General features: G+C 41.1%; 1 protein-coding gene across 1 annotated transcript; it reads left to right on the forward strand.

Moving 5' to 3' along the window:
* The first annotated feature begins 514 nt into the window (after positions 1-514).
* On the forward strand, positions 515-11,819 carry LOC144537040 (leukocyte elastase inhibitor-like). Its single transcript, XM_078280453.1, is given in 10 exon segments — positions 515-588; positions 865-1,046; positions 4,486-4,607; positions 6,012-6,153; positions 6,369-6,486; positions 6,620-6,762; positions 10,010-10,087; positions 10,347-10,436; positions 10,512-10,692; positions 10,898-11,819. Coding segments are annotated over 10 exon segments (1,296 nt in total). The 5' UTR covers positions 515-578; the 3' UTR covers positions 11,128-11,819.
* Positions 11,820-12,022: the final 203 nt, after the last annotated feature.

The following is a 12,022-nucleotide window of genomic DNA, read 5'->3' on the forward strand; positions in this document are numbered from 1 at the left end:
AACGTTTCTTTCGCCATGCAAAGTCTATGTGAAAAGTCTTTCTGGGCCATGGGGTGCAGTACCACCGTTATCCGCTAAGCCCATGGTGGCTTTTAGACTTGACGCTCTTCCTGAGAGAGACACTGAGGGTGTTCGCGCAAGCGTAGAACTGATCAGGCAGTGTCGTAAAACACGTTGAGTTTCTGCCAAAGCCCATTTACGTCCCTTATTAGAAATTCTTTGGTTTTTGCGCGTGGTCTGAATTATGCGCATGCGCAGAACGGATTTTACAGGCGGCCTATGGCTGTGGCCTATATCCATATCTATGGGCTGTGGCTATGTGTTGTCGGGGCCATGGCCGGGGCGTGTCAGGAGACAAGCTTGTAAATAAAAACTGAAGTTGCAGACTGAAGTCTTCCTGTATCGGAAATACTCTTAATCGCCCGAGGACCTTCAGAAAAGTCTCCGTATGTAAGTAGAGGATGAGTCTCATTCAGTTTGTACACTGTTGGTGAAACAGCAGTAGGCTACGTTTATTCAGACTAGAAGCACATTGATTCCTAAATCACTTTTACCTGACAGGTTAAACGACACAGTCAATGGTTACAGGTGAAAAAGTATAATGCTATGTGTGGAGCTACTTAATGTAACCTAAGTACTTTATTTTTTTGCTATACAAGAGCGATAATAACCATTTCAGATGTTGTTTCTACCATATCGCATCGAAAAATTAGGAAGTTTAATACTTTATTGAATGTGTGATGTTTTATAAATATATTTACAATCTGGCCCAATGAGAGAGTAAGATACTAGTCCGATGAAGAGATAAAAACATTATTTTAAGTTTGTAATAATTAATGCTCTGTCCTCTTTCCTGTGTGTCAGACACAATGGCATCTCCAACCCCTCTGTCCAAGGCCAACACCACCTTCTCTCTGGCTTTGCTCAAAAAGTTTGGAGATGACGACAAGACGGCAAACATCTTCTACTCCCCTTTCAGCATCTCTTCAGCACTGGCTATGGTGATGCTGGGGGCCAGAGGAAACACAGCCACACAGATGTCAGAGGTATAATACACACACACACACCAACTGTCTTTGTAAAAAGTAACAGATTTACACTGCAGGTTTGTGCACCTAGTTTGGAGTGGTTTTGTGAGGCTTTTAATCGACGGTGTTGATGCTTTTCGTGTAGTGGACAAATGATGCAGATTTGGCATTATAGAATGCACTCCTTTTTTTTTAAACTCAACATTGTCATTTATCTAAAAAGATACATTTCCAAAAACTCAAACTGCACTAACTAGTGGACACAAAAAGCAATTGATTTTATTATTTTAGTACAGGGGTCTTCAACGTTTTTTTAAGCCAAGGACCCATTAGCTGAAAGAGAGACTGAGCAGGGACCCCCTACTACATATATTGTATAACATGAAGTTGCATAATAAACTGGGACTACAAGTACGTGTAGGGTGGCCTTTTTTTTTTTTTTACATAGAATACTAAGCTATTAAAATAGCTTAATAATTGTAATAATTTGCATGATTTTATATGTATCTGTGGGTGGCTATTGACTACCTATAGGTAAGCCTATCATAAGTGGGGATTTATATTTGCTAATAATATGTTGGATTCATTTTAGGACAACAATAATCATTTGAAGGCCCCCCTACATTGACCCCCTTAGGGTCCCAGACCCCCTGTTGAAGATCCCTGTTCTAGTACCAAAAAGTTAAATTCTCATGTGCAATTTATTTAATAAAAGCTCAATACTTGCCATTGGTGTATCAATACAGTATTGCCACAGAAAATATTGCGATACCATGCTGTATTGATTTTTTCCCCCACCCTAAAACTGTGTCTTTTGAAATTACCATAAAGATAACCCAGCACCTCTCTTTGTACAGTACATGATGAATGAAAGGCAGAGTGAAGAACTGAGGCGTGTAAGCCCATACTTAGTATGAATCACCAGTTTCTTTCTGTCAGCATCAGCAAGAACAACAAAGATCTTTCCTGTTCAGACTTTGACTAGAATTTATGGAGGGGTGGCTCTGTGTTGTGTTACTATAGGAACAGAAAACATTATATGGATGTGTAAGGGCAGTACAGATATAGGTAGAGTAATCTGTACGCCTTATCAGTTCCCATTATGTGCAGCAGGCCACTTGTCTGGCAGCCTGGGTAGTTCCCTAAAGTTGAGTCGCTGAATGGATGCCAGCCAGAAGAATATTTGCAGTTCTCTATAATTAAACTCAATTATTCCCCATTGGACAATAAATATGAATGACTATTATAATCATTACAATTATAGCTTCCATTCTTACTGTACTCCTATGTGCAATGTAGATAGTTGTAGAATGAATTCCTAAGTTTCTCTCACACAGTGGGAGTCTGTGCACAAGAAGAAACAACAGAAGGGCCTTGGCAATTAAAATACAGTGAGAAATCAGTAAAGGTAGTCAGAAAGTTTATGTGGGAGTTAACATGGTGTAAAACAACAATAAAAGGATTGCCAAAGCAAAGCCACACCCAGATAACTGGACTGGTGGAAGTGTGAGAATGTGGGAGGGGCAGGACCTTACTCTAAATCCACCATGTTTCTATGAGAACAACTCCAGTCAATTGAAATGATAATATTGTTAAAGATTACACAAGAAAGTGATTACAACATACTGCTGGAAACGGTGGGGAACTGGGGATTGTGGGGAAATGAATTGTTTGAAGAGCAAGTTGACAGTCAATACTGTTAAAGTTATTAACAGCAATGTGCAGGTTACAAGTATGATAAAAGATATTACAGTATTTTGTCCTTTTTGTTCCCTGCTGTCTTCTGATGCAATGACAGTGGGGTTATTACCATGCTGTTAGACAAGTTCAGGGACAATGTTGGTGTTATACTGTATTACAGCCAGTGGTGGAATGTAACTAAGTTCATTTATTTAAGTACACATTTAAGGTACTAGTTCTTTACTTGAGTCTTTTCTTTTCAATCCACATTCTACTTCTACTCCACTACATTTCAGAGAGAAATATTGTACTTTTTACTCCACTTCATCTGCCAGATTCAGTTACTAGTTACTTTACAAATTAAGATTTTTGCACACAAAACACATGTAGTTTTTTTGAGTGAGAGAGAGAGTGGGTGTGTGATTGTGCATGCATGAAAGAGAGCAGAGGTCACAGTAACATGTGGCTGCTGTTTAAAATGAACATTTTAGATTTTAGTATTCAATTTTGGTGAGGTCTGAGACACCAAAGGGTCATTTGTCCAAAAGGACAGTTAAAGCTTTGGTGCGTAACTTTGTGACATTAATGAACGTCCGTTTTGCTGACAAAATTAAGACATTTTGCTTAAACCTTCTCTTTACTTTTGGCTTTGTGCCAAGTCATGCACCTTTTCTCAAGGCACACTGATTGGCTCAGGTAAATTTAAAAGGCCCAATCTTGTGTTTGCTGACCTCCAGTTCCTTCCTCCCCTAACTCAGAGGTGTACTCAGGGTGCGGTGAATACACCCTGACTACATAGTTGGGTGTGGGTACTCTTTAGGACCAGAAAGTCCATTCTGTAAACTGGTTTCTTATAACTTGTTCATGAGCCAGCTGGCTACCATTTGCTTTACAAATACTGGAGTCCATTGATGAGATTTAAAAATCTGTGGGTCATTAATAATATTAACCAAATTTGCGAGAACTTGTCTTTAATCTTCTCCCCAACCATTAACGTAATAATAGCAATAAGAAATATTTTTGGAAATATGACGTCAGCATTACAAGTGAGATGTCTTTGAATTAGTCCAAACCAGTGGTTCCCAACCTTTTTTGTCTAATGCTTGAACTAAAGTACCCCCAACACCCTCTGTCATGTTTTATTTAACACTATTAATTATATAAAAGAAGATATTGGTTAAAAAATTTTTTTCCTGCAATTGAGCTGTCAATGTTAAGTGTCAGTTTGGTCGACTTTGCATTCATACTACATCCACTTTAGGTCAATATATTTCAGCAAATGCATGCTGGAACATTGTCTACGTTCATAGGTGAATAGTTTGACTTGGAAGATAATCTTTGGACAGTGTAAAATGTGTACTATAACTACATCATCTCATACATTTCTTTTTAGCCTGTATAACTGTTTATTGTTTTTATTTTAACTTTTATTTCTTTGCTTTGCTTCTGTTTTTACCCTGTTTTTAATCTGTAGCACTTTGGCATTGATTTGTCAATGAAAAGTGCTCTACCAATACAATGTATTATTATTATTATTATTATTATTATTATTATCATCCCAAAACAGTGTTTTAATGAACAAAAAATGATTTAACTCACTTCTCTCGGTTTCGCTGTTTGACTTTGCATAGTGTTTGATCCATCTTCCCAATCTAATGGCAATGTACCGGACCACGCCTGCGGAATACATCATTGTTAGGATGATATCATAACTTCCTGTACACAACCAGAGACACATGGTCTCTAACTTAACAGTGATATACAATTGCACCCCTAGGTCCTCTGCTTCACTAAGGCAGAGAAGCCGCGGCATGCAGGAGCAAAGCAAATGCAGGGGCTGCAGCAGCAGCAGCAGGTCCAGTCCAGACTGCCAGCGCATCTGCTGAAGGGGGTAACAGAGTCAACAGCAGAGGAATAATAAACTAACTGAGGGGCATTTTACTGTCTTTTAGGGGCATTTTAACAGTCATGGTGTCATCTGGTGAGGGGGAACCTTGGAGACAAAGAGCTGGTGGTTTGAGAGAAAATCCCACGCTTGTTTTCACTCTGCTTTGCTTGCTGATCGTCCAATCTGCTGCTGTCTTGAACTGAATTTGAGAAAAAAGGCAACGCAAGGGTGCAGCGCTTGTTTACTGAAGGGTTAGTGTGTGTGTCCAAACAGCTCAAAACCCCATAGTATTACTTAATCTTCATTAATGTAGTCCTGCCTTTTTTATGGTTTCTCCCTGGTGTGCTTCTTATCTCTTATAAGCAGCTGCTGGAAACCACAGTGTGATTAGACTTCACCCTCACTTACAAATTTGAAATTATGACAACAAAATACTTTAGGAAAATAAAGTACACATAAATTAAGCTGTTTCCTTTTGTTTATATGCCGTATCCTAGTGCATTACTCTGATAACACTCATCTATGTTCTTAACACCAAAGTTAGCAAACGTCATTATGACTGTCTTCTGAAATGCTGATTTGGATGCACACCAGACAACACATACCATCCTGAATTCAGCAGAATAAAAATATGGAAATTAGTTTTTTGAAGATAACCATGTAAAAAAACAACATGGTGGAGGACTGACGTGTGTCTTCATGTATATGTTTCTGGAAGGGCTCGTCAAAGCTTGGGCAGGCATCTCCATGGGTTCTTTAAAGTCTGTGTTTAAGGTGTTAAAGTCTTCCTTTTCCACGTCTGTTTTTTATTGTATTTATTATGCCTTTTGCAATATTTTTCAGTCCGTGTTGGGATGTTGTACACTAACATTGACTTGCAAATGATTTAGGTGTTCTCATATACAATATGTCTGTTATTTGGAGGACTGGCGAATGGATTACTGAAAACCTTCAAATTTAAATAGTACACCAGTAAAGCATTTTACTACTACTACTACTACCTATTAGGTAGATCATTATGGACCAATCTATTGGTGTTGTACTAGACTGCTCATACCATTTGCATATCCACATTTTAAATACCTTTTAACCTTTTTGGAGTTTCTTTTTATGACCAATTGATTTATAAGAGAGAGAGATTTACAGCCAAAGAAATAGGGTTTAGTTTGGAAGTATATTACATGAGTGACTGTGTACTCACATGTTACCCACCATCATTCAACATGCATGGTTAATGTAATGCAAATGCATAGCATTGGAGCACAAAAGTCAACAACTACAACCAAAACATTTCTTATTTAGTCTATAGTCTCATCACTTAACAGGGAAGATGCCCAGTCTAATATACTGTTTATAATAGACTGGTCTGTCAATGCTCAGTGCATCTCTGTAACAGTTGTCTCCTTTGTCCACAGTGCCTGAAAACCAAAGGATTGTCAGGATGATGTCCATGTTAGCTTTGCCCAACTGCTGAGTGAGCTCAACAAGGCTGATGCTCCGTATGCCCTCAGTGTTGCCAACAGGCTGTACGGGGAGCAGTCCTACCAGTTTGTTGAGGTGTGTGTGTGTGTTTCAGTATGTGTGTATGCATCTTCATGAGTATGTGTGGTGTGAGAGGCACTCATGGGAATATTTAAGCTCTGTAAGAAGGAATGATGAATGAAGGAGTGGAGAGCAGCTGCTGTCCACTTCCTCATTGTGAAATAATTCCCTGGCTGTAATGACTTTAAATTTCACTAACTAAATTAAGTAACTGTTGTTGATGCTTCCAGGATTTCTTAGGAAAAACCAGGAAGCACTACAATGCAAAGCTGGAGACTGTTGACTTCAAAGCTGGCTCAGAGGCCGCCAGGCTCAACATCAACAGCTGGGTGCAGAAGCAGACTCAAGGTGGATCATACACACTAACATACACGCTACACACATGGAAACGTGGCTAATTAGCTTACAATTTCATCAAAACTTCAGACTTGCTTTCAGTTGTGTGCCATTAGTTCACGTATGTATCAATTATGTTTACCAGATAAAATTAAGGATCTGCTGGGCAAAGGTGTGGTGGACAGCCTGACCAGGCTGGTGCTGGTTAATGCCATCTACTTCAAAGGCAACTGGAACACGCAGTTTGAGGAGAGGGCCACACGTGATGCTCAGTTTAGACTAAACAAGGTAACACTACTCTAAGAAAAAATAATTAGACTAACACTGATTCACAAAACCTCAGTAAAATGAGTTTTTAAATCTGTATTATGGTAGCATAAACCATTTATGCCACTAGGACGCTAATCCTGACTTCATTAAAAGTAGTGAAAAAGTGTAAATGAAAAAAATGTGACATCAACCTGACCATATGAAATGGTGGAAACCAGGGACAAAGAGGGTGATATTTGATTACTTAATAAAAGCAAATTTTTCTTGACATTTTTCTATTGCATATTAGTCAGGGCTGGGAGGATTTGTTGTAGGAAGGTACCTTTTCTTAGACCATATGTGTGAGGGTAGGAATTAAAATGGAACGGTAGATCGAGAGCTTTGCATTCTGGCCTCGGGTCTCCTTTTGTCAATACCGCCCTCGCTGCTCCGATTCTCCAGGCAATCTCCTGCTCCATGTCCCATCCTTGCGAGCAAGACACCTAAGTACTTAAACTCCTTCACTTGGGGTAAAGACTTCCCTACCAGAAATAGGCACTCCATTGATTTCCTGCTGAGAACCATGGCCTCAGATTTAGAGGTGCTGATCCTTATTCCACCCACTTCACACTCAGCTGCAAACTGATCCAGTGAGCGCTGAAGTTCACAGACCGATGATGCCATCATGATAACATCTACAAAAAGCAGCGATGAGATCCCCAGCCCACCAAACTGCAACCCCTCCACACCAACACTATGCCAGCTTGATAACTTGTCCATGAATATCATAAGCAGGGTTTGTAACAAAGGAGAACCCTGGCGGAGGCCAACCCTTGACTGGAACAAGTCCGACTTACTACCGAGAATCCGGACACAGCTCTCAGTTTGGACGTATAGGGGATTTGTTAGCTCTGAGAAGAGACTCCCTCACCCCATAGTCCTACAGCACCTTCCACAGTTTCTCCCGGGGGACACACCTTCCTTATATCCACAAAACATATGTAGAATGGATGGGCACACTCCCAGTCCCCCTCCAGGATCCTTGCAAGAATGAAGAGCATGGTCCAATTACCTGGACGGTATCCGCATTGTTCCTCTTTAATCTGAGGTTTGACTATTGGCCAAACCCTCCTTTCAGAACCTTGAAGTGGACTTTACCAGGCAGGCTGAGAAGTGCGATACTCCTGTAATTGGCACACACTCTCTGGTCCACCTTTTTGAATAGGGGAACCACCACCCTGGTCTGCCACTTCTTAGGCACTGTCCCCATGCAATGTTGAAGGGATTGTCATCCAAGACAGCCCCACCACACCCAAAGCTTTTAGCATTTCTGGACAGATATCCTCAATCTCTGGGGCTTTGCCACTGTGGACTGCCTCAGTGTCTTCCACCAGGGAAATTAACATCAGCCTACAGCTCTGCCTCTACCATAGAGGACATTTTAGTTGGAATCAGGAGTGCTCCTTTCACCGCCCATTTGCCTCCTCAGTTGAGGTAAACTGTGTCCTATCTTTGCTGTTCACAGCTTGGATGGTTCCCCATTTCCCCCTCCTGAGGTGATAACATACCCAGGAAGGACTCTCTTTTTTTTTTTTTTGTCAGACGGCTACCTTGACCACTGGTGCCCACCATAGTGTTTAAGGGTTACCACCCCTTGAGGCACCTAAGACCCTGAGACCACAACTCTCCGCTTCAGCTTCAGCAATGGAAGCTTTGAACATTGCCCACTCTGGTTCAATGCCCCCAACATCCACAAGGATGCCAGAAAAGCTCTGCCTGAAGTGTGAGTTGAACATTTGTCAGACAGGGGCCTCCTTTAGACATTCCCAGTTCACCCCCACTATTCCCAGTTCACCCCCACGACCCGTTTGGGGTTACCAGGTCTGCCCAGAGTCTTTCCCCACCCCAGACCCAACTCACCACCAGATGGTGATCAGTTTACAGCTCCGCCCCTGTTTTCTCCCAATTGTCCTAAACGTGCGTCCTCTGATCAGACGATACGCTCACAAAATTGATCATCAACCTTCGACCTAGGGTGTTCTGGTACCAGATACACTTATGAGCATCCTTATGTTCAAACATGGTGTTTGTTATAGACAATCCATGACTAGCACAGAAGTCAACAACAAATGATCGCGAGCGGTTAAATCAGGGAGGCCAATCCTCCCAATCTACCACGCCTCTCCAGGTGCGCATTGAAGTCTCCCAGCAGAACTTTGGAGTCCCCCACTGGAGCCCCATACAGCCCTCCATTAAGGGTCTCCAAGAAGTATACTCTGGGGGGGTAGACCAAGTAGACCAGGGTGAACTCCAACGTCGCGGTGCTTAGCCGGGGACTGTGAGTACCCTCACACCCTGGGCAACTCCGGAAAAGAAAAGAGTCCAACCCCTATCGAGGAGTAAGGTTCCAGAACCGAGACTGTACTGAGAGGTAAGCCCCACCAGATCTAACTGGTCACGCTTCATCTCCTGCACAAGTTCTGGATCCTTTCCGAAACAGAAATGTGACGTTCCACGTACCAAGATCCAGCCTCTGCTACCCGGGTCTGGTCCGTCAAGGTCCCTGAATGTGTAATTGGCAGTGCACCCGGCCCCAGCCACAGGTGGTGGGCCCATGGGATGACATTGAACTTTCCTCCTGATAAAAAAAAATTGATTTGAACTGGTGGACAAAAAGCTAAAGCCGCATACAGTGATTTTAACCAGTAGGTGACAGAAACACTAAAAAACTAACTCAACTGCAAGTCTTGGCACTGTATCAACTTTTCATGCAAGGACCAGCAATCCTTTTATTTATTTTTTTAAAGAATATTTTTGGGCTTTTCCACCTTTTAATTTGACAGGACAGCTAGGTGAGAAAGAGGGGAAAGACATGCAGGAAATCGTCACAGGTCAGATTCGAATCCTGGACCTCTGCATCGAGGCATAAACCTCTCAGTATATGTGCACCTGCTCTACCCACTGAGCCAACCTGGCCACTGGCAATCCTTTTTATATAATGGAAGAAATAAAATTTTTACTGTAGCTTAATGCAGCTTTAAATGTACTGTAGACTGTGTCAACGAGTAACTTAATAAGAGGCTGAAAAGCAGTGTTTTGCAGCTATCTCTGGTTGAAAGTTTCAAGATTGTTGCACTTCTAAACCACACCCAACAGTGATGTCACTATGTACTGACCACACCCTGCTGAACATTTCTACATTACTGAAACAAGGTGATGTGTACAAGATTTTGGTTGGTGTTAAGTTTCTCTTTAAGCTTATGTATTTTCTGCTTACTGTTTACAGAATGACACTAAGCCAGTGAAGATTATGCACCAGAAATCCAAGTTCCCTTTGACCTACATTCCTGAAGCCAGCTGCCAGGTAATGATGCAATTGAAACAGTCTTATAACCTTTGTTAATAAGGTTAAACAGGATTCAATGAAATTTCAATGAAATGTGAATGATTCAACGGAGAATTGAGATTTTGGTTATGATTCATTTACCATAACTGTGAAACTAACTACCTAACAAGTTGTTTTGTTGTTGCATGGAATCCCATACTATCTTGTTGATACACAAAAAAGCAGTTGTCAGACCAGTATATATTTGCTATAATGTTTGAAACCCTCTGTTGAACAGATCCTAGAGATGCCTTACAAAGGGAAGGAGCTCAGCATGCTCATCTTTTTACCCAATGAGATAGAGGACAGTACAACAGGTCTGGAGAAGGTAAGACACACACTTACACACATACACACATAAAGAAACCCACAAACTAATCATTGATTCTGCGTCCACCTCCAGCTGGAGAAGCAGCTGACCTATGAGAACTTTATGGAGTGGACTCGTCCAGACATGATGGATAATGTTGAGGTCCAGGTGGGGCTGCCTCGGTTCAAGATGGAGGAGACGTATGACATGAAGGAAGTCCTGGTCAGCATGGGCATGGTGGATGCCTTCAACATAGCACTGAGTGACTTCTCTGGTAGGACATGTGCCTTGATCATATTAGATATATTCATAATCATTTAAAGAACAGGCAGCTGGAACCTGAACTGTCTCCTGTTAGTTTAAAAGAGACCACAAGTTAATACAGAGGTTCTCCCAAATCAATCTACTCTATACATGTCGTAGGGTGAGACCTACATTATATTATAGTAAGTCATCTTTTTTGTTCTCTTCTGTGACAGGCATGTCTCCTGCCAACGACCTGGTACTGTCAAAAGTTGTCCACAAGGCTTTTGTGGAGGTCAACGAGGAGGGAACTGAGGCTGCTGCTGCCACTGCTGCTGTCATGATGATGCGCTGCATGCCCATGCGTCCACCCGCGTTCATCGCAGACCACCCCTTCCTCTTCTTCATCCGACATAACTCCTCCATGAGCGTTCTCTTTGCTGGCCGATACTGCTCCCCTGAGTGAGCAATACATCGTTTAGAGTAGTGTTTTTCAACTTAAAGGGGGGTTACAATACACAGTCTTGAAATGGTATACAGTTTTATTTGGTATTACTATAAAAACGTTGAGAATTACAGCCTTAGTGTTTTACTACTAATCACACCCTGAGTTCCCGTCCTATATTTTTAACACCAGAATGATGAGTAAAAACTGTGGTGTTGAAAGAAGCTGTGGCTTCTTGTTTGCATCACTTCTTACATTCTGTGTTTATCCTGAACATTAGGTTCTTGCATTGTTTATCTTTTGCACCTAATCTCATCCTATGTTCTGTTTACTTTATGCATGGCCCTCTCTGCTGCATGCTCACACCCTACCCTAGTTAATCTATACCGGTAAAGTCTAGTTTATCTTATCTTAAACCTTACACCCTTTGCCTTTGTCACAATTTCTATTATGCCTATTTTTTTCAACTGTACCATATTAATATAGGACGATTGCAGATTCTCTGCACTTTATCTACAGAACATGCAATGTCAGCCTTTAATATATTCAGCTAACCAAAGAGAATAATGTGATGAAGTCACATTGTCAGAAAGATATGAACTTGGTAATTATTGGAATTGTAATCAACAAAGTGCAGTTATTTGTAATTGTATTGACATTTTTATGTATGCTTAATACTATTACATATGGAATAAAAGTGTGTGGTTCACAAATATTGTTTGTCACATTTTTCTTTTAGTTTAACATTTTTCTCAGACCTGTGAGATAATATGGATAACCTGCAGTTCGATCTGCCAAGAAATGCAGTGGGATTACTAATAACACAACATTGTGGAACAGAAAATACTACATTGGTTGTCTATGAAAAGTCTTTATCCTATTACTTAGTGTTAATGTTTAACCTGAACACACTATA

Source organism: Sander vitreus, chromosome 22, assembly GCF_031162955.1.
Source record: "Sander vitreus isolate 19-12246 chromosome 22, sanVit1, whole genome shotgun sequence".
In the NCBI taxonomy this organism is placed as follows: Eukaryota; Metazoa; Chordata; class Actinopteri; order Perciformes; family Percidae; genus Sander; species Sander vitreus.